This window comes from Stegostoma tigrinum, chromosome X (assembly GCF_030684315.1).
Source record: "Stegostoma tigrinum isolate sSteTig4 chromosome X, sSteTig4.hap1, whole genome shotgun sequence".
NCBI classification, from domain to species: domain Eukaryota; kingdom Metazoa; phylum Chordata; class Chondrichthyes; order Orectolobiformes; family Stegostomatidae; genus Stegostoma; species Stegostoma tigrinum.
Window position 1 is genome coordinate 8,949,215 of NC_081404.1, and position 23,757 is coordinate 8,972,971.

Here is a 23,757-nt window from a genome sequence, read left to right on the forward strand (position 1 = left end):
CTGTTTGTAAGAGCTTTAAAATATATGCCAACTCTGATCAAACTCTTACATACCCATGTATCAATGTCCTCCATCTGGCATAGGACTTGATGAAGACCTTGTCAAATATTAGACATAACCATAACCCTTTGACAAACCTGTGAGGGTGAGGTGATCCCAAATGGTAACCTGTGGAAACAAAATTTCCCAAATAACATTATGAAAATACTAAGCAATCTTGATTGCTTGTCCAATGGATCCTGCAAAACCTACTACTTGCATTGAGTTTCATGAAATTTTTTTACTTCTGGATAGTTTACCAACTGTAGACATTGGGTAAGTTTCTCTCACCAATATCTTGAACTGTGTAAGGTGGATATAATAAGCATGGCCAAGCACCACTCAGTTGCTGTTTGTGATTTGGGAAATGATGCCTACCTCTGATTGTTGCTTCTCTAAGGGATGTGGAGTCTTCCTGGGTATATAGAGACATTCTTTTACATCTATCTTAAGTGTAATGATTCAGTCAGCATTCAGCTTCACGAATCAGCCAGAGAGTGGTGAATCTATTAAATTCACTGCCAAAGAAGGCTGTGGAGGCTGGGTCATTGAGTGCATTTAAGACTCGGATAGATAAGTTGATTATCAAGGGTTATGGGGAGAAAGCGGGAGTATGGAGTTGAGGAATGTATCAGCTATGATCAAAGTGCAGAGAAGACTTGATGGGCCGAATGGCCTAAATTCTGCTCCTATGTCTTATGGTCTAATGGTCTAATCCTTTAAAAGCCTTTAACAAACTGCAAGGCTTTAACAAACAATTCCCATTTTACTTACAATTTTAATAAGCAATTCCTGCTCTTTGCAGGTTAAGTAAACAATTTCAGCCCTTCTCAGTTCTTATTGAAGGATCTTCCACCATTTCCACACCTGAAATAAACTTCCTCAAACTTTGTTTCTGCTAGAGATCAGGTCTGCTTAGGCTTTTGATCTGTCCAACATTAATTCTTTAATTACTGGCTTTGTGATGTCACCAGGTCTGCATCCTTGGATCTGTATTTCTTTCATGGCCCTCTACTTCCATTTTTGTAGCTATTATGATTGCCACTCACTTTGGTAATGATCTGAGCTGTAACTAATTTTTTAACTTCTTGCTTTTTCAGCCTAGATTACCATACAATTTGTTTCCTCTGGCCCACTGGAATTTTAAGCTTTACTTGCCAAGCCTCTGAAGTCTGTTGGCTTGCTGCTGAACTCCGGATCTGTTTGGGAGTCACTAATTCTCCAAGGAGTTGAAATAGAAATAGAAATAGAAATAGAACATTACAGCACAGTACAGGACCTTCGGCCCTTGATCTTGTGCCGACCTGTCATACCGATCTCAAGCCCATCTAACCTACACTATTCCATGTATGTCCATATGCTTGTCCAATGACGCCTTAAATGTACCTAAAGTTGGCGAATCTACTACCGTTGCAGGCAAAGCATTCCATTCCCTTACTACTGAGTAAAGAAACTACCTCTGACATCTCTCCTATATGTTTCATCCCTCAACTTAAAGCTATGCCCCCTCGTGCTCGCCGTCACCATCCTAGGAAAAAGGCTCTCCCTATCCACCTTCTGATTATTTTATATGTTTCAATTAAATCACCTCTCAACCTTCTTCTCTCTAATGAAAACAGCCTCAAGTCCCTCAGCCTTTCCTCTGTAAGACCTTCCCTCCATACCAGGCAACATCCTAGTAAATCTCCTCTGCACCCTTTCCAAAGCTTCCACATCCTTATAATGCGGTGACCAGAACTGTACACAATACTCCAAGTGTGGCCGCACCAGAGTTTTGTACAGCTTCACCATAACCTCTTGGTTCCGGAACTCGATCCCTCTATTAATAAAAGCTAAAACACTGTATGCCTTCTTAACAGCCCTGTCAACCTGGGTGGCAACTTTCAAGGATGTGTGTACATGGACGCTGAAGCTGCTAACTGTTCTGTTGCAATGTATCTCAACAGGTCTGAAATGCTTTTTGCATTCACTCAAATATTTTTCTTTGAGGATTGCCTCAAGAATTTCTTTCCAGCGATTCTTGAGCTTTCAGCTTTTCCCTGCTGCTAGCTGTGCTGAATGAGCATGTGACTTTAAGCTGAATTTGAATATCTCATACCACTGCTCACCATCTGTTGTACAAGCAATCAAATCAAATCTGGACTGCTGCCTACCGTATTGTACAACCATATCACTCTAGGGCCCTGGGTAGTGCTGTTGAATAGACAGACCTATGCATTCAGATATGTCATTTTTTTGAAATTTTGCATTAAAGGTAGGGTGGTTAAAAAGGCGTTCAGTACGTGTGCCTCTATTGCTCAGACCTTTAAGTATATGAATTGGGACATCATGTTGAGGTTGTGTAGGATATTGGTGAGGCTTCTTCTGGAGTACTGTCCAGTTCTGGTCACCCTGTTTATAGGAAGGATATTACTAAACTGGAGGGTTCAGAAAAGATTTACCAGGATGTTACCATGAATAGAGGGTCTGAGTTGTAAGGAGAGGCTGGATAGGCTGGGACTTGTTTCACTAGACCGTAGGAGGTTGAGGGATATCCTTTATAGAGGTTTATAAAATCATGAGCATGGCTAGGGTGAACAGCAAGGGTCTTTTCCCTAGGGTGGGAGAGTTCAAAACTTGGGGACATGATTTTAAGGTGAGAGAAACATTTAAAAGACATTGGAGCAACTTTTTTTTTACAGTGGTTTGTGCATGGAGTGAACTTCGAGGAAGTAGTGGATGCAAATACAGTTACAACATTTAAATAAGAACATGAATAGGACTGGTTTGGAGGGAAAGTGGCCAAATGTACGCACATGGGACTAGTTGGACCAAATGGTCTGTTTCCATGCTGTATGACCATCTTATTTAGTTTTCCCTATAGCAAGCCATGCCATTTCCTATGACTATTTACTGGTCTAACCAGCAGAGTCTCTTGTAATTTAAAAAAATCATTAACACAATGAGGGCGTCACTGACCAGGCAGCATTTATCTTCCATCCATAATTTGTCCAGAGGGCAGTTGAGAGTCAATCACATTGCTGTGGATCTGGAGTCACATGTAGGCCAGACCACGTAAGGATAGCAGTTTCCTTCCCTTAAGGACACTAGTGAAACCGATGGGTTTTTCCCCCTGACAATCAGCAATGTCTTTGTGGTCATCATTGGACTCTTAATTCCAGATATTTTTATTGAATTCAAATTCCACTATCTGTCGTGGTGGAATTTGAAACCTGGTCCCCAGAATATTACGTGGGTCTCTGGATTAACAGTCCAGTGATAATACCACTATGCCACTTCATTGTGTTGGCAACCCATTGTTTTCATTGGCATGAAGAATATTGTGAGGGAGACTTTGAGGAGGACCAGATACTAGGTGTTAAGCTTTTGAGATCCTAAGCTATTTTTGCCACAGATCCATCTGACATTAGCGAGTGGTCATCCTGAGGGCATTCTTGTTCAGTTAAAATTGGCACCATTGTATTTGAAGACAATTTCAGCCAAGATCTTTTCCCCAGTGTGGGGGAGTCTGAAACTAGAGGGCGTCTGAAACTAGAGGGCATCGGTTTACGATGAGAGGGTAAAGATTTAAGAGGAATCTAAGGGGCAACTTTTTCACATACAGCATACTGTGTATAGAGAATGAGCAGTCAGAGGAAGTGATGGAGGTAGTTACACTTGCACCTATCACGTGCCTTTTAAAATGCTGTATGAACAGGAAGGGACTAGAGTAAGATAATAAAATGAGGCTGGATGAACACAGCAGGCCAAGCAGCATCTCAGGAGCACAAAAGCTGACGTTTCGGGCCTAGACCCTTCATCAGAGAGGGGGATGGGGTGAGGGTTATGGAATAAATAGGGAGAGAGGGGGAGGTGGACCGAAGATGGAGAGAAAAGATAGGTGGGGAGGTAGGGAGGGGATAGGTCAGTCCAGGGAAGACGGACAGGTCAAGGAGGTGGGATGAGGTTAGTAGGTCGATGGGGGTGCAGCTTGGGGTGGGAGGAAGGGATGGGTGAGAGGAAGAACCGGTTAGGGAGGCAGAGACAGGTTGGACTGGTTTTGGGATGCAGTGGGTGGGGGGGTGGGGAAGAGCTGGGCTGGTTGTGTGGTGCAGTGGGGGGAGGGGACGAACTGGGCTGGTTTAGGGATGCAACTGCACCTCCCAGTCGCAAACCATTTCCACTCCCCCTCATTTTTTAGATGACATGTCCATCATGCGCCTCCTGCAGTGCCACAATGATGCCACCCGAAGGTTGCAGGAACAGCAACTCATATTCCGCCTGGGAACCCTGCAGCCCAATGGTATCAATGTTGACTTCACCAGTTTCAAAATCTCCCCTTCCCCCACCGCATCCCATTCAACGGCGTATTGGATAATTATATGGATAGAAATAGCGTGCAAGGGTATGAGGGGAAAAAAGCAGGAGATTGGCACTAGGTGCTGATGCTCAACTTCACATTTTCCCACTTAAATGAGTGAGCAAAACTCTGGCAGATGGAGTATTAAAGGGTGCAGAGGATAGAGGTTATGTCATCCTCACAACAAACTTCTGTACCTATTTTTGTGTCATCTGAAAATCCAGTCATAATGCCTTTGACCCCCTCCTCTAACTTACTGATACAAATCATAAAAAGTTGAGATCCCATTTGTCATATGCTGCCAATCTGAAAAAGACCCATGTGTGCATTGTGTTTTCTGCCAGCCAGTCAATCTTCTATCCATGCTAGTATATTGCACACAGCACCCCCTCATTCCTTAAAACTCAAAATAAGAGTTCGTAGTATTATGTGGCACCTTGTCGTGTCTCTTCTGGAAACCCAAATACAATACATATCAATAGGCTCCCCTTTATTCACAACACGTTACTCCTTCAAAGGATTCCAATAAATTGGTGAGTAGGATTTCCCTTTCACTAAACCATGCTGACTTTATTTACCATACCTCTCCAATCCTTGATCTTTGTCTCTCCCTGTAATGACCCTCCTTAAAACCTACTCTTTAGTCAATGCTTCTTAATATCTCCTCTAGTTCACTTTTTGTATGGCCTTCAACAGACGCACATCCTAAGGCTGTACATTCCATTGTTGACATTCCAGAGAGGGAGCTGGAAGCTCTGTCACTTTTGGATGTGGGAAATATTATGTTGGAAAATCTAACTTACCCAAGATATGACAGCCTCTCAGGCCTATTGCATTGGTCATTAAACAGCACAACCAGTGCTGGTATTAAGAAACAAGTCAGAAGGAATACAAAATAGTTTTATTGACATACCAGGAGTTTTAATTTTTAAAACATTGAAATTAGCGAAAATTGAGTCCAATTTACACACAATTCTCATTAGCACTCCAAACACACATCCATTCACAGTACATCTTTGAATAAAAATATTTATGAAATGAAAGCATCCATCTTCACGTTAAAAAAACAAAGTAAACTTTTTTTCCAAATATCATATGCAATGTGCAATTCCAAAGAAACAATCAACTAATCAGTAGTAGTGGAACATACAGACAGGTTATCAGTGCAACGTAGGTGCTATTAATTCAAATGCCTGCTTTGGCATGCAGGAGTAATGTTAGCTCATGTCCACTATTTGGGAAATCTAAACTCAAAATTCACTAAACTATTCAAGTTGTTCATTTGTGTTAATAAATGACACAGTTTCAGGTACTAACTTGCTTCTCTTATTTGGAAAGTACAGAGCTAGGAGGGTTCTTTTCATCTTCACTCACAATTGGATAGACATTTTGCAGGGCAATCCATTCAGCCACAGGCTGGATGCTAATGATGAAAATCACCTATATCATCTTGTGTCCAAGTTTTGAAAGAAATATTTCAACCTTCACTCATCAGTACTTCAGGTACTCTAAACACATATCACAGCATTACAGTATAAAGATTGAGGTAAAATTAGGAGGAGTAAACCTAATGTGAGTTGGGAAAACACCAACAATTATCCAGGATCCTACAGAGTCAGAATTCTGAATTTAAGAAAGAAATGACCCTGTACACCATACAAGCTCTGGTGAACTCCTTCTATTGGATTCTTGGCATTGGTGCTTCAACTTTAGCGTCATGAAGCAACCATATATTTTGAATAGCAAAACTCACTCCTCAGATGACAGTATGCCAGTGTGGTGAAACTACATCACAGGGTAGCATGAAAGATAAACTGGAACAAATGGCACTTTAAAAAAACAAGATAAAGGCATTCATCTGAAACGTTAACTCTATTTCTCATTCTAACGCTTTTGAGTGTTTTCAGAATTTGGTTTTCAGATTTCCAGCATCTACAATATTTTGAATTAGTTTTGGTGTCATTGACCTGAATAGCTTTAGCATAGAGTGTGAATCGTAGGCCTGAGTCCTGAGTTCCATCTGCTAATGTAAAAAATGAATTTTCCACTTCCCCTCTATATTTCAACTGCAAAACAATAGCTGCATTGTGAAAAGTGAAATGGGGGAAATTTGATAAAGTATTCAGTGAATTTTTGTTTAAAAAGATGCTGTTTATATTGTCGAAGCTTCATACACTCAAAGCATTTGAATAATGAGCCTGACAGTGACATGCCTTTACCGTAAAGCTAAGGGAGGAGCAGTGCATCTTTGACAGCAACAGTGATTGATTGCTGCATTTGATCACACATTTGGTCTTGTCTGAAGTTGCTAAGGCATTTGCACATAAGTTATAACAAATTATATTAATCTCTTGTTTTAACAACAATTTTAAGTTTCCCTTTGCTATTACTGGTCAAATCTTCCAATAACCAAACATTTGCATGTGACTTGACTGCAAACATATCAAAAATGATCTCCCACTGCAGTAAGCTAAAAGTATTGGTCCAAAAACATTTTTTAAAATTAATTCATCTATGTGCTTTTAAGTAAACAAAATATACATTTTTCTTTCTCACTCAGATAAATGCATTGAATTTCATTAGGGGAAATCTGCCTCCAAACACAATCATTACACCATATGACAAGCTTTTGAATTCTGGAGTCTCATTCTTTCAGTAATGTAGGAATAACATGTTGTAAACACAATATAGATGTCTTAGGTAAACATAAATGCAAAACTGGAATTGCCCATCTAAGGCTTACTTGCTTTTTCTGGAATTGTGGTAATTTGTGGAAAGTAACACCATGCTATGTAACAGCAGCGAGGCTTCAGAATCTGAAATCAGAAAATATTTCACTTTTTAAAAAAAATTTCCAACTGGTGGAGGCTTTAGTTTATTTTCCACTAATACAAAAAAACTAACCACACAAAAATTTCTGACTCCATTCTGACCACAGCTCTTACAGTTTTTTTTTCCCCCAGAAACCCATGACTCTCCAAACTGCATACAGGGCTAAGTAGAATTTTCACCAATATCACAAGTGAGAACAATCTTCACAATGCCATTAAACAGTGAATCTGACCTCTCTCCCTTCTCCCTTAAAAAAAAGACTAACCTCAAAGAAATGGAGAAACAGCTTAAAAATTGGGCAAGTTTAAAACACTTCAATACAGTAGAAATGGAACATCTATCGACATGATACCGTACAAGCAATACAAGCATATACCGAACAAACTAGACCTAACTGCAAAAAATGCAATGAGGATAAATTACCTCTATTAATACTACAGTAAGAAAGAGAATTGACTATTAGAAGGGTGGTCATTTTGAAAGTTCAGCCCACTGTAGATTGAAAAATATTCTAGATTGACATTCCAGTACAGTAGTGAGGGAGTACTGTACTATCATATTATGAGACATTAAACTTAAGGCTGTATCTTCTGTTTCCACAGCACTACTTGAAGAGGCGTAGGAAGTTTTCCTGCTGTCAAGAGTTATTTCTCAATAGGGCAGCACAGTGACTAGCACTGCTGACTCTCAGCCCCAAGGACCTGGGTTCAATTCCAGTCTAGGGCGATTGTCTGTGTGGAGTTTGCATATTCTCTCTGTATCTGCTGGGTTTCTGTTGGATGCTCCACTTTCCTCCCACAGTCCAAAGTTATGCAGGTTAGATGGAATGGCCACAGTCAATTGCCCCATAGTGTCCAGGAATGTGCAGCATATATGGATAAGCCATGGTAAATGCGGGGTCATGGGGATAGGGTAGAGGACTGCATCTGAGTGGGCCTTTGGCCTTTTTTCACACTGTAGGGATTACAAATCAACCACATCAAAACAGACCATTTGTTCATTCAGATTACTGGCATTTGTGGGAGCAAACATTATCTGTGTCTACCTCAGGCATTTCTGTCCCCTCTCATGGATTAGCTGGGCAAGGAGCCTCCTCCCTACTTGTGGAGTTGAGAGTAGACAGAAGAAATCCCTTCCTCAATTTCTTTTTCTGTGGGGAAAAGGCTTGGTCTTCACTTGCTATTCCTAAATTACCACATCCAAGAACGGATAGTGTAGTTGCCCAAAACAGCCTTTCACCATGGTGTCTCAGTTAATTACGTATGGAATCATGCAAACTGTTGTTAGTTCAGAGAATTCTCTACTGGAAACAGTTGTGAAAATAGAATGGCTGAATAAATGGGAGGCAAAACTTTCCAAAGGGTATGAGAAACAAATTTAGTGATAATGCTTTCAAAGAGCTAGAATAGGTACGATGGGTCAAATTCCATCTTCCTGCATTATAAAAGTCTACGATTTTATAGTAATCTAAAAGACAGCCATCATATTATCCGCAATAAGAGGCTCAGAAGCACACTTGCTCCATAAACTTTTACCTTTTAACTTCTTAGAAAGCTGGACCCATTTGGTTAACCATTCCTTACACTCTGCTGCGTTCAGTTGCACTGAGTTCAAGCCTCTTACATAACATGCCTTGAAATCAGAACCACAAAACAATGATCAGACTAACCATGCTCACAGAGACAAATGGGGAAGCAAATGATATAAAGTATAATGAAATATTTTTCTCCAATTTTTATATATACCTGTGTAAAAGTCAAATCTCAGAGACCAATGTTTTGGGCAAAAGTTTAAGAAGTCAACTTTTAAAAAAGCAGCATTTGCAGGGGTTTGCATGCATACTTAATTTGGGCTGCCACAGCATCCTGTACAAGGAACAGCTAACTGCTTGTGGACTATTGCTACTGTACAGATGAATGTACCCTAATGAGGGATGGTCTGCTGCAATTGGACAGGTTCACCTTCAGTTGTGGTTATGCCTCCACAGGGAAGGACTGGGTGATGTTAACAAAGCATCAATTTAAGCAGTTCTTAGCGGACAAGCAGATTCGCTACCATTGACATCACCGAGTGTGTGAAGCATGGGAATGGGTGGACAGCCAATGGCTATCGATCCCTGAAAACCTAAGGTTGACTTTTAAAAGAGGTAAAGCCAAAAGTTATGGGTTGATTTTTGACACGGATAGATAGGATAAATATAGCACAAGATTTCCTTATCCCAGTTTGTCTCAATGCTTTGTAACAATAACACTTCATTGAACAAGAAGAGATTCATCAGAAAGTTAACATTCTTGAAAATATAGAAAAAACAGCACTATATTCTGCTCTTGCCACCAACAGACTCAAGCCAAGCCCAGCACTGGTTTCCAAATCTAAACTGCAAATAGCTGAATCTGTTCAAGACGTGCATTCACCAAGTTCAGACAGGGTAGACTCAAACATGAGTTCCACACAGAGCATCTTATGATAATGGTCTGTTTATTCAGCAGAGTAACAATTAAGTCCATAATGTTAGTCATGTATCATTAGCATGGCGGAGTAATGAAAGAAAATCCTAGCTCATAAATGACTCTTTTAATGACACTATCCACGTTTACATTCACTCTGCATTGTGCCACCTCTGCATAAATTTGAAAAGGACATGGTGGGGTATCATAAACAAAATCCATTCACTAGGTCACTATGAAACAAGAAGGTTCAAGATGCAAAAAAAATTGTCCCATTCAGGTCCATCCAACCTCACCCAAAGCCCATGCTATTTTCCAAGTGACAATAGAATTTGCTTCTAATTCAAGGTACTTCTCATGGTCCTACAACAACCAATGTACAATGTTACTTTACTGGAACGTGCATGCCATCCTTAACATTGTAAGTGGCCAGGATTGTATGATTTTGCAAGCTGTATTGGGATGCTTGATGTCTCACAACATGCTGGCCTGACACTGAGGAGGCCAATACCTCAGAATAATGGCCACCATGTCACTGTGTATACTGATGATTGGTAAATGCACTTTATTGGCAGGTCAAAATCAATTTCCTGTCTCCATACTCCTCCAACCTCACAACTTAAGAAATCTGTGCTCCTCCAATTCTTCCACCCCATCATTGGTGACTGTGCCTTCAGCCACCTAGGGCCAAAATAGTTGAATTCCTTCCTGAAAACTGCTCTTCCTTGCCTCCTCAAAGACCTCTTTAAAATACACCTTCTCCAAACAGATGTTCCTTCTTCGTCTTGGCCTATATTTTCATTGGATTAAATTTCTGTTAAAGGCATTATAAGAATGCAAGTTGTTGTTGAAATGTCAGCTGCACACCATCAATTCTTTTTTTACTCACAATCCTCAGTTCGTCCTCTGACAGGTTTTGAACACCCAAGACATTGAGAGCTTGGTCCAAATGATGAATCTCCATTATATGGCTCCGGAGGCGACGGCGCATGATGAAGGTAGGCAAGTATGGAGTGAGGAACATCACTTGGCTCAAGATTTTCTAAAAGCATAACAGCAGTTGAAACAGGGGAAACAAGTAAATGAGTGTAACAATTCCTCTATTCCTTTCATTTCAAATGGGACTCAAAAGGTAGTTTAAAGAAAAATAGCCAAGAAATTTCAATTTGCAAAAAATCACTGTGATTCCTTTGTTCACTATCTCAACAAAACATGTAAAACACAACGTGGTGGAGTTCCAATGATCTGTGTCATTAATTAAACCTGCTTACTCATTGACAGAAATAGACTTCTTACAAGATTTGAGCCACTTGCTCACCATCTGGCGTGCATTAACGTATCGTATTTCTAATGGACGGCCCGAGAACAGCTTTGCCACCAAATACAGCTGGGAGATTTCTGGGTGGATACCTTCCTGAACCTTCAATTAAATACAGAACAATGTGAAATTACACAAACACATTGTCAGCCTAAATAAAATCAGCTTCCTACATCAGACTCTAGGTAAATATTGTATTCAGTGTCAAAAGCTAGGTGGATTGCCTCAGAATTGTCATCACATAGGTTAAAAAGAACTTAACAGTTTAGAAAAATAAATGATTTAAAAAGAGCAACATACCAACAGTGCCCAGTAAGCCAGTATATCAAATTTAGCTGATGATTAAAAAAAAATTTTATTTTGCAGGACGGAGGATCATTTTCTTCTGAATAAGATAAAGGATGCCATTACTGAAAGACAGAATTATTGCCCCTGTGCTCAAGGATCAGGTATAACTTGGGTTCACTGTAGGATAAAGCCTTTGTTGTATTTCTCCTCTAAAGCCTAAACTGAAAACAGCAATCACATTTGACAGAGATAGTAGGAACTGCAGATGCTGGAGAATCTGAGATAACAGGCTGTAGAGCTGGATGAACACAGCAGGTCAAGCAGCATCATAGGAGCAGGAAAGCTGACGTTTTGGGCCTAGACCCTTCTTCAGAAAAGAAACGTCAGCTTTCCTGCTCCTATGATGCTGCTTGGCCTGCTGTGTTCATCCAGCTCTACATCTTTTAATCACATTTGACATTTCTATTTCCCCACACCAACTACCTGTGATCCTTGTTGATCATTGAGAGTTTTCAAATTTAGACTTAAGATGTCTTGTATGTCACATGTGTCCACTGTGTCCTTTGTGTTGTGACTATCTAGTCTTACAAGGTTATGTGCCTTTTCTTATCGGTTATATTTTGGTGCTCTCTCTTTAGTGCTTATCGATCTACTTTTGTTATGTGTTAAATATTACTGAAAATCATTCTCCCCCTAAGTAACTCCACAGAGGATGGTATCCCATCACCCTTAATTTGTGTGTGCATGGTACTTAATATTGGTTTGAATTCCTCAGAACCTCCGACACTCCTGTTTTATCTGTCAGCCTACACTCTCTGAGCCAAATTAACAGCCCCAGTCAGGGAACTCACGTTCTATGAGGACCACCTGGCCGACCTCATTATAATTACTATATCCCCAACGTATAAAATAACCCTCAAACTGTCATCACAGAAATCCTTGACACACTCATGTATCTATTCTCTTTACCTCTTTTACTTTATGTCTCATAGTTCTATCTATTAATTAAGATTTTAGATAGGTGATCTGTCTCTTGGCTTCTAACTAGTGCACTAATCAGTTGCACAAAAAGCCTGGGGTTATTTGTTCACTTTTTCTTCCTCTCCCCTTGACAGTATAAAACATCAGCTTGATACTTTCCTAATAACATGGCCAAAATTGGAAATACGACATGCAGATAATCAGTCACAAACCTACACCTTGCTCCTCCATGGTATAGCTTGTTGCTACATCAATGTGGCACAATATTTAGTGCACTTTTCAAAGTAATAAGCTTGGGAATTATTCATTCCCTAATGTAACATATTTGTGAACCTACTTTCGTGCCAAGTTGTAACAGTTCGTTTTTCAGTCTTTTGTCTGGAACTTTTGACACTGCTTTGATCAAATTCTTCACAGCATTTGGGTAAACCCGAGCCCGCAAGGAGTGGTAGATTTCCATGAACTCCTTCTGCTGTTCAGGGGTCCAGAAGTGACTTATTAACAACTGCCGTGGAAAGAAATACCTAGAAACAATACAATTTTACATACAGATCTCAGAAATCCACGAGTTCAACAGTTCAATGTTAACAGACACCTCACAAATTCTGACACTGTTGTATCTTTACCGCCCTAAAGATTCACATAAAACTTCATTACCACCGCTTATAAAAACATTCACTGGAATCAATCCACGTGGTATATCATTCTGTTGTAATAATATAAACATGAACGCAAATGATGTGTTAGTAAGTGAAGAAGATTACTTCAGAGTACAACGGGACTTTGATCAGATACGCAAATTGGCTAAAGAGTTTAATTTAGGTAAACGTGAGGTATTGAATTCAGTAAGTCAAATCAGGGCAGGATTTACACACTTAATGGTAAGGTCCTGGGGAGTGTTGCTGAACAGAGACCTTGGGGTGCAGGTTCATAGTTCCTTGAATGTGGAGTCACAGGTAGACAGGATGGTGGAAAAGGCACACTTGCTTTTATTGGTCAGTGCATTGAGTATAGGAGTTGGGATGTCATGTTGCAGATGTGCAGGTCATTAGTTAGGTCACTTTTGGAATACTGCTTTCACTTCTAGTCTCCCAGCTACAGGACAGATGTTGTGAGACTTGAAAGGGTTCAGAAAAGATTTACAAGGATGTTGCTGGGACAGGATGGTTTGCCCTGTAGGGAGAGGCTGAACAGGCTGGGGCTCTTTTCCCTGGAGCATTAGAGGCTAACGGTGGCCTTACAGAGTTTTATAAAATCATGAGGGGCATGGATAGGGAGAACAGCCAAGGTCTTTATCTCAGGGTAAGGGAGTCCAAAACTAGAGGGATAGGTTGAAGGTGACAAGGGAAAGGTATGAAAGGGACCTAAGGGGCAACTTTTTCAGGCAGAGGGTCACGTGTGTATGGAATGAGCTATCAGAGAAACTGGAGGAGGCTTGTACAATTACAACATTTCTTATTTGGATGGGTACATGAACAGGAAGGGTTGAGGGGGATATGGGCCAAATGGGATTAGATTAATTTAGAATATCTGGTTGGCATGGACAAGTTAAACTGAAGAGTCTGTTTCCATGTTGTACGTCTTTGATTCTAAGGTTAAAAAAAACTCATAAGATACTACATTCTGTACGTGTATGCATTAGAAATGTGGACAACAATCTGTGGAATAAAACAGAAACTTTTGAAAAATATCTGCCAAATTGTATACTTAAAATTCCTCAAAGATCACAGGACAAAAGTTAAGGTGCTTGACATGGCAAGAGAAAAAAGAAACATGACATCTAGAAAATAAAACGTCAGTATTTTGACCATTTGATCAGAGCTGAAAAGCTACAGAGATCTCTTCAAAGGGCAATGCGGAGGGCAGAAAGAGAGGTAGACTTCAGCATTGTTGGATGACTGACATTTCAGAGTGGTTGCAGAAGAGCTACCATGGATGTATATGGCACATGACAGATGAGAGTGGTATATCCTGACAGGAGCAGCTACAAGTAGGACAGGACACAATAAATACTTTAGTATTTGTCTTTACTTGTTCTTGGGCTGAGAGTATCACATTCATTGCTCAGCCCAATGGACCTTGAGCAAACTGCATACAAGCAAAATGGGTTAAATAATTTACTTCTGTGCTTGTAAAGTGCTTTGGAATCCAAAATTGTGATATTTTCCTTACAAAACTCACAGCAACTCTACTTTCAACAGCAAGCTTCAACGTAACTTAAGCCATTAAAAGGTGAGGGAAATGAAGGTAGTAATCTGAATTAAAAACAGAAAATGCTGGAAGTACACAACAGGTCTGGCAATGTCAATTGAGGGGAAGAAACAATTAACATATCATGGTGCTGTCTTTTCATCAGAACTGGAGGATTAGAAATAAACATATAATGAGGCAGACAGCAAGAGAAAAAGGGTAGAAAAAATACAAAGGGGATTGGAAGGCAGGAGCAACTAAATTACAGAAGTGATGACTGTACAAAGCAAAAGAATTTGACAATTAGACAAACATATAAACAAAGGATATGTTCAAAGGAGATGTAAATGGTTATAAAAGAGGGGAACATGCAATACTTCATACAAAATGTGGCAAATGAAAGGTAGGTGGGCCCAAGAGGTATGGACCCCTGTGCTAGAAGATTCCCACCCCAAGTACACAAGCCCATGCCTCTTCTGTTATCAACGGCCCTGATGCAAACATCCTGCATTACCGGCACAACTTTGTCTGATAAGTAAGTGGGAGCTGTGGTTTAGAAACTTGAGGCCAGTTCTGCCCATAGTAATTAAGAATAATACTGCTGGTAACAGGGTGCTCTGCAGAATTAAACTTACTAACACTATTCCAAACCATACATACAGACTCCCCATTCTGCCAGAGAGAAAGTGCCAGTGTGAGGCTAGATACTTCCTCACAGGGAAGGAAGAGCATTCATTACAGAAACTGAGTTGTGTGAAAAAGTGTCCTGCGATGAAGGTTAGATGATTTATCTTACACTGATTTTGTTTATTCTTTCCTGGAATGTGACATGACCAGTATTTGTTGCTCATCCCTAATTCCTCTTGAATGGAGTTGTTTGCTAGGCCATTTCAAGGGCAGGTAAGAGTTAAACAAATTGTGGTACAGTCATCAAGTTGCCACAGCAGTGCAAATGTGTATGTTGTCACATGTAGGCCATACTAGGCTGATTTCTTTCATTAAAAAAGGGCATTAGTAAGCAAAATGAATCTTACAACAAATCAATGATAACTTTATGGTCACTATTACAGAAACAAGCTTTATTAATTCTAGATTTGTGAATTGAATTTAAATTCCACCATCTGCCATGGTTGGAATTGAACCCAGACCACCAGAATATTTAGCCTATGTCTCTGTGTTGCCAGTCAAGTGACATTACTACTAAACTACCATGTCTCCATGTGCGGAAATAATGTGATTTTCTTTGATGCCTCAGGTTGTTACAAATTGCCGAGATGCATGCGCTGAACGGAGAGACAATATTATTGAAATGGCACAAAAGTTCAAAGCTTTAGTCCCAAAACATTCATGAATAAGGTTGGACTGACATGATCCATTATTATATAACTCCAGAACACAACTGAAAAATATTTAAATACTCACATCAATACAAACACCATATAGTTTGCAAATGGTGGAAGTGATAGCAGCACTACAGGTATCACCTTTATAATATCTCTGCGAAACTGGAAGAGAAATTATTGCAAAACACTTATGTTGATAGGTAGTTAATGTTATTGGCTTGGCATTGCAAAACAAAAAAGATACGTTTTGTCAAAGCCTTTTATCTTGTACTTAACAAGTCGGTTCACAAGAATACAAGTAAAGGAGGAAAAATATATTTATTCTGTATTACAGGAGAGTGCTGACTGGTTGGCAATTGAACTCTGGTTGGTAGAGGCAGGCTATGAAGAATGAAGCATTTAATGACAATTGAATGTTAAGTGCTATTAGGTTTTGCTTAGATTTCAAACCAGCAAATGGCTGCCACTTATTTTGTTATGCTGAAACAGGTACAGTGTCTGCACATGGTCCTTGGCACTAATATACATACTCCAACGTATGTAAGTGCGCTGAGAGTCCAACTTACAATCCTAAACTGGTTGTCAGTGTAAATCTTTGAACACTCTCGATTATCCAGGAAAACGTTATCCAATTGCAGAATCACACCTAATGTTGGACTCTGTGTTGTGAATTGCGCAAACATGGGTTGGTTGGGTATAGTCAGTACTTTGCTTATTGCAAGCAGCCAAATGCATATGCTATTTGATATGATCCACCAGTCTTTGGGATGTATGGCCTACATCACAGTGACACCGAAATTCATATTCACATAATCAGCACTCTCCTGTACTACATTACAAATGTTACCTATCTGCTTAATTGATATTTTTGTGAATTGCGAAGCTTTGGAGATATCAGTATATGTCAATTGTCTCACCTAGGCTCCAGAGTGTTTGACTCAGACTAACAAGATTTAAGGCAATGACAAATGGACAAAGTGTTTTGAACAAGTATGATTCTGTGGATGAAAATGGCATCTTAATACCTCAATATCTGGAATGGGAACAACAAAGGAATTGCAGTACAGTGACCTTCACTTAGGATGTGAAAAAAAGACTCCTACCCGCCTTAATTTTTCCATCTCTCTGTAGTGCAGCTGGCTGTACTTTAGCCCCTGATCAGTCATCTTATGTTTTATTCCACTGACTTCCTTAAAGTCAAGAAACAATAAACGGAAACCTACAATGTACACAGAATGAAAAGTTATCAATTGTGAAAATACAACAACTGTTTCATACAAATGACAGAAGAAGAGGGAGATGATGATGATGATGACTTTTTAAAATAAAACACAGCGAGTTATGATGATCTGGAACGTACTACCTGAAAGTGCAGTGAAAGCAGATTTGATGGTAACATTCCAACAAAAATTGGATAAATGCTTGAAAGGAAGAAAAACACAAGACTGTGGAGTAAGTACAGGGGTGTAGGTTTCATTGCATAACTTTTCAAAGTGCTGGCAGAGGTGCAGGTGGCTCAGTGACCTCCTTCTGTACCATATGATTCCATGAAAGAAATATTTGCATTCACATGTCACCTTTCACAGTGTCCCAAAATATTTTACAGCCAATTAAGTATTTTTTTGATGAGTATTCACTGTTGCAATGCACGGAAAAACAGCAGCCAATTTGCGCACAGAAAGCTTCAACAAGCATCAATGAGACAATCTTCGGATCATCTATTTTAGTGATGCTTTTCTTCCAAAAGGAGCCACATGGGATTTTGGAAAACAATTTTAGAGAAACAATACAAAGAAATATATGCAAATACTTTCCACCATTTACTGAGGCAAATCTGTTAGCGTGTAGATAATCAAAGGCTGCAATGAAAGGAACAGCAACAGACGTGTCTAAAAATGAAGTGTCAACCTGGCGAAGCTAATAATATGGGACTATTCGCATGCTAAACGTAAGCAACATGCACTAGACAGAGCTACACATTCCACAAATAATAGATTGGCTCCAACCTCTGCAGTCCTGCCACATCCAGAAATGAGTGGAAGTGGACAATTAAACAAATTAGAGGAGTATGGTCCTAATACTCAATAATACTCATCAGTGTAAAAGAATAGGCTTAGGCATTTGAAGCTAACTTTAGCTGGAGGTGTTGAGTGAATGATTCATCTTGGCCTCAGCATCACAGATGCAAAACTTTAACTAATTTGGTTCATTCCACTTGATATCAAGAAATAGCTGAAGGAACAGAATACTACTGCAAAGTCTATGGCCCTGATAACATACCAGCAGCAATACTGAAAACGTGTATTCCAGAACTAGTCAAGCATTTAGCCAGCCACATAAATACTGTGGCTACAGGAATTCAGAGGAAAATAATTCACCTCCTGACTCTCCAGAGCCTATCCACCATCAACAAGGCACTGTCAGGAGTGTGATGAAATACTCTTCATCTGCTTGGAGGAGTGTGGCTCCAATATCACTCAAGAAGCTTGACACCATCCAGGACAAAGCAGCCTGCTTGATTTACACTCTATTGTATCACTTCATTCACTCTGTCTACCTCATAGAGGCAGCACTGTGCACCAACGCTCCTTAGACATCACCTTCCAAACCTGCAAACTCTGCCACTGAGGACCAAAGGACAGCAGATGCGTGGGAATACCACCACCACCACCTGTAAATTCCCCTCCAAGCCACACACCATCCTGACCTGGAAACATATTGCTATTTCTTTATTGTTGTTGAGTCAAAATACTGGAAATTAATTCTTAATAGCATTGTGGTTGCAGCTACAACACATGGACTGCAGAGGTTCAAGATGGTAGCTCACTACCACTGCTGTCACAAGAGCATTTAGGAATGGGCAACAAATGCAGCCATATCTCAAGTAAGAATAAACAAGCAAATTTTGAAAGAGGAAGACCAAGAAAATAGAAGTGGAAAATATTTATTAAATCATATTTACGCCCTTGTTTGTGTGCAAGTATCATTGAATTATAGAATCCTTACATTGTGGAACTAGGCCATTTGACCCATCGAATCCTCACCAAACCTCCAGACAGCATCCCACCCAGACCCGCTCCCTTATTCAATCCCTGTAACCCTATATTTCCCATGCCCAATCCACCTAACCTGCACATCTTTGGACTGTGGGAGGAAACTCATGCAGACACGGGGAGAATGTGCAGTCTCCACGTAGGCAGTCATCCAACTGTGGAACTGAACCCAGGTCCCTGACACTGTGAGGCAGCAATGCTAACCACTGAGCAACCGTACTACCGTAAGTACATTGGATAAATTAGATTCCTTTGTCAAATGCAAATAACCTGAAAAAAGAACTAGCAAGCATGCTTTAGATTCATGTCAATTATACCATTGAAAAACAAGATGTTCCAATATTCTCCTAAACTAATAGGCTAAGGTCAAAAGTCCTGTTTACTCTAATCTTAGCAAAAATGCAGAGTTTAAACACTTGTACTTAGTCATTTATTAAATACTTGATATGTACAAGTATAATTAATGGGTTGATTTCACTCTATTAATTTCAACTTTTGTTTACAGTCAAGAAACACCATATATTGTTTTGAATTTTCTATCTAGAACATTGGACTATGCACTGCATTTGTGTTAAAAAGAAATTTCAGAGTAACACTGTAGAAAAATCATGTACACATGTGTTCATAATATTCCATCTCACAGTACCATGTTACCCTCAGGCTGGCACACAGATCCATGATTAATCCACACTGGCTCCGTTGGAAAAGATCACAGAATTTTAAATTCTCATTTCATCCACAAATCTCTCTACACCCTCAGCCCATCCTTCCTAAAAATTGAAACGTTCTATACAGTTCTTTATTATAAGCCAGACTTTCATGTTAATTAATGTGTCCTGTTCAGTTATTAACTCCTCTTGAATTGATGGCATCTCAACCGCAATCCCAAAGTCAATCTCAAACCCTTCTATCTCCTACAATGGCTTAACATCTAGTCCTTCTTAGAAATGTCATAGGGCACTTTTCTAAGTTAAGGTGCAGTGTGAATTCAAGCAAATTATTGAATATGGTCACTGAATAGTAATTTGAAGGAGTACTGGGGCTGGTTGTTTGACCTCCTTCTTGCCTGAAGTAAAACATAGACACCTCAACTGCAGCCCTGTCCAAGATGGACTGATTCAACAGACTGCAAATCAAATCTTTTGGTTTAGTATGACACTGGGAAATGCTTTTACTCAAAATGAAACAGGAGAGACTGTACATACATTCTGTTAATGTAGGGAATTTTTTCAAATTGAATGATCAACAACTACACTGTAGAAATGGATGGAGAATACAGTTTGACTTTTTTGCTATACAGGTAATGAATTGGTATATAATGAATTTTTTTCTCTCTTTCACCACACCCCCGTAGCTTTTGTCACCTATGCTGCTGAAGGATAATCAATACCTTCTGACCATTAACTCACCTCTGAAAAAGGTTGAGTAGATCACATAAAAACGTGGAAAGTTTCTTTCCAGAAATTGTTCATATTTTGCATTCAAACGTTTGGCCTTTGAGATGATGGTATTCCTCTTCGCTGTTGTAAAAAATTGTGACAACGGGTGACCAGTAAGCCTGGGGTGGGGGTAGAGAGCAGAGCAGGTGGGTGGGTAAAATAAGAATGCCAATTAATTTCTAGGTGAGCTGTTATTTTCCAGCTAGACAAGAAGATAAAAGGAGAAAGGATGAACACATTACTAGTGAACCAGACTCTTTAACACATATGCATATTTCAACAAGTGACAATGAACAGCAATCAAGAATTAGAACTTTTGACCAACTTTTCTTGTTAGCCTGAGAGCACTTGAGACCAACTACAGTATTCCCACTATTTGTCTGGCTGAAATCAGCTGATTCAACACAGACTAGGGAATAAATCAGAGACCTTCTCCCATGATTCAGGTGCACACTTTCCCAACCAAATCACTTGGAAGCTTCATTACACTGTTAACATTGTCAACTCATCGCAATTTTAAAACTGCAATTAGTGGACAAATGTTTAGTTACACATAGCAGCAAAATATTTACTTTGCGCTTAGAATGATTTGTAGATGCTGCAGGGCATTGCGAACTATACACTGCAACAGGATTTCTGGTATATTTGCGCTTGGGTTTTGTACCTACTGCAGGGTATTGCGCACTATACGTTTCAACCAGGTTTCTGGTGATCTCATGATAATAAAATGTGAGGCTGGATGAACACAGCAGGCCAAGCAGCATCTCAGGAGCACAAAAGCTGACGTTTCGGGCCTAGACCCTTCATCAGAGAGGGGGATGGGGGGAGGGAACTGGAATAAATAGGGAGAGAGGGGGAGGCGGACCGAAGATGGAGAGTAAAGAAGATAGGTGGAGAGGGTGTAGGTGGGGAGGTAGGGAGGGGATAGGTCAGTCCAGGGAAGACGGACAGGTCAAGGAGGTGGGATGAGGTTAGTAGGTAGCTGGGGGTGCGGCTTGGGGTGGGAGGAAGGGATGGGTGAGAGGAAGAACCGGTTAGGGAGGCAGAGACAGGTTGGACTGGTTTTGGGATGCAGTGGGTGGGGGGGGAAGAGCTGGGCTGGTTGTGTGGTGCAGTGGGGGGAGGGGATGAACTGGGCTGGTTTAGGGATGCAGTGGGGGAAGGGGAGATTTTGAAACTGGTGAAGTCCACATTGATCTCATTCTGGTGATCTCATACTGGTCTATCACGAAGACATGGCCTTTGAATTATATTTTAAATCATTCATGGGATGAGGAGGTTGCTGGCTGGTTTGCCCATTCCTAAATACCTACAGGGCAGTTAAGAGTCAACCACATTGCTGTGGGTCTGGAATCACATGCAGGCCAGACCAGGTAAAAGTGGCAGATTTTGTTCCCCGAAGGGCATTACTGAACCAGATCGATTTTTACAACAATTAGCAGCAGTCATAAGATGACCTTTTGACTAGATTTTTATTCCAGACTTTTTACTGAATTTAAATATCAGAACTAGTTCGGCGACATTCCTACTCTGCCAGCACCTCTGCAACAACTGCAAACAGACCACAGAAATTCAGCTACTATGGATTTTTGAGTAAAGCTATCAATGTCAGAACATCATTGACGTGCCCCCATAGGTACATGCACACGCTTTTACAATCTCAAAGGCAAAACACTGAAAGTGCTGGAATTTTGAAGTATAAAGAAAATGCAGGAAATATTCAAATCGGCCAGCATCTCTCGAAGGAGAAATTGAGTCAATGTTCTGCCACTAACCCAAGTGTTAACTGTTTTGCCTTCCACAGATCTGCCTGACCTGCAGAGAAGTACCAACATTTTCTTTTACTCAGATTTCCCAGGTTTTGGGGGCAGCAGGAAGGTGAAAAACTGTGGGACTAATTGCATGATTGGAGTTGAAAAGGAAAGCATAAATATAATTAGCTTAATGGCATCTTTCCGTACTGTAAGATTGTATGATTTTAAAGTGTTGAGATCATCTCACAAACAAATTAACTGAAGAACAGGTGCAATCATGATTTTTAAAAAATAAATTAATATGAATGTCACTGGCTAGCTCAGCATTTGTTGTCCATCCCTCATTGGCCAGGAGGTGGTTAAGAATCAGCCACATTACTGTGGCTTGGAGTCAAAATACGGGTTTTCCAACCATCGACAACAGTTTCATGGTCATCATCAGTCTTAATTGCAGATTTGTTATTACGCACAAGAGTGCAACAATTCCAAATCACTCAATAAATATTGTAAGTAAATTTAGATCTGATCGCCTGACAGGTTCTTAAAGAGACAGATAAAAAAAATCCTGACATTTACCTACATGAAAAAAAACTTAGTTTCTCGTAGAATATGACGCATGAAGGTATACAAATTAGTAAAGGCTTATTATCTTTAACTGTGCGGATAAATCAGCGTCTACAGCTTTATTTTAAAATTGTTCTTATAACCCCCCCCCCATATTATAATAAATTCTTTATGTATTGACTATCCTTCGTGTTGGTATCTGTCTTTCGGTTGTGGAACTGGGCCATCTAGAAAGGCAAAAAAAAGCCGTAACTAATACATTGTTCGAAAGACCTCGAATGAATGCATTCTTACTGGGATACACAGACCGTCGGATAGTGTAAAAACTCCGGGAAACAACAGCCTCTCAGTCCGCGAAACTTAAAACAGCCTCTAGTCAGCGCCATCTTAGAAGATAGGAAGCTAGGCAGGTCAAAGGTTATCGAATATCGCGATGTTATCCACTTAACGGCAAATACGTCAGTCTTATTTTAAAAAAAGTTTGATAAGAAAGAAACAAAGGTGTACCTTTTAATCATCCCCATTTGCCTTGTTTCTATTTATATCATTTGTGTGGTCGAGGCCTGTCGGCTTGCATCGGGAGGGTGTCAAGGAGACAGCATAGCAGCAGGATCACGGTACTGCTGGGATGGAGAGCAGTGATCAGTGACCAGGAAAACTGGAGCTCTTTCCATGAGGAGAAACGCGACTAAAAAGAGATCTGATGTAGCTATTCACAACTCTGAGAGATTTTGATAAAGCAAATTGCGGCCCCTTTTCAGGGACTCCATTGTGTGCGTGTTAATAAGGCTGGCATGTCGACAAAGCCTGCTGCCACTGAAACACAAAGCTCTGGTACTTGGGTGAGATTCAGGTCTGCTGGTGCCGGTTAGGCTGCTCCACAAGAGAGTCATGACTGAAGGGAGAAATTTGAAAATATACAACATCATCAGCTTGTATCCGCACAGTCTTAAAATATACCAAGATTCTCGCAGATGTCAGTCAAAAGTTGGCACATGAGGGAATAATAGATAGGTAGGTTTAAAGGACGGTCTTAAAGGAAGAAATTGAAGTAGATTTTTCAAATTTGTGATAACAAAGAATGAATACACTATGGAGTACAATGAAGCGTTCTTGTACAGGAACTTGATGCGTGGGTTTTGTATGTTTCTTGGTGGAAAAGAATTATAC

The 23,757-nt window shown here is 40.1% G+C and overlaps 2 protein-coding genes and 1 long non-coding RNA gene across 6 annotated transcripts in view; 2 read left to right on the top strand and 1 right to left on the bottom strand.

Moving 5' to 3' along the window:
• Nucleotides 1–4,235: 4,235 nt before the first annotated feature.
• On the top strand, nucleotides 4,236–11,548 carry LOC125448284 (uncharacterized). Its single transcript, XR_007246684.2, has 3 exons — nucleotides 4,236–10,655; nucleotides 10,939–11,160; nucleotides 11,342–11,548. It is a non-coding gene; the product is annotated as an uncharacterized LOC125448284 (long non-coding RNA).
• letmd1 (LETM1 domain containing 1) lies at nucleotides 5,269–23,392 on the bottom strand. Of its 4 annotated transcripts, none has more exons than XM_048523475.2 (9): nucleotides 23,095–23,392; nucleotides 20,240–20,388; nucleotides 16,881–16,996; nucleotides 15,857–15,939; nucleotides 12,582–12,768; nucleotides 10,976–11,077; nucleotides 10,547–10,699; nucleotides 8,746–8,842; nucleotides 5,269–7,194 (listed from the first exon to the last, which is right to left on the bottom strand). In XM_048523475.2, the coding sequence occupies exons 1-9, from the start codon at nucleotides 23,109–23,111 to the stop codon at nucleotides 7,118–7,120; spliced, it is 981 nt and encodes a 326-aa protein (XP_048379432.1). In that variant the 5' UTR covers nucleotides 23,112–23,392; the 3' UTR covers nucleotides 5,269–7,117. The 4 variants fall into 4 exon arrangements, with proteins under 4 accessions (XP_048379432.1, XP_048379431.1, XP_048379433.1 ...); XM_048523474.1 differs by lacking the exon at nucleotides 23,095–23,392 and adding an exon at nucleotides 22,882–23,014; XM_048523476.1 differs by lacking the exons at nucleotides 8,746–8,842; nucleotides 23,095–23,392 and adding an exon at nucleotides 22,882–23,014.
• LOC125448282 (uncharacterized) overlaps nucleotides 22,984–23,757 on the top strand; it is a 195,582-nt gene continuing 194,808 nt past the window's right edge. Inside the window, exon 1 of the mRNA XM_048523480.2 lies at nucleotides 22,984–23,601. The gene's annotated coding sequence lies outside the window, so the exon portion shown is untranslated. The remainder of the gene's footprint in view (nucleotides 23,602–23,757) is intronic.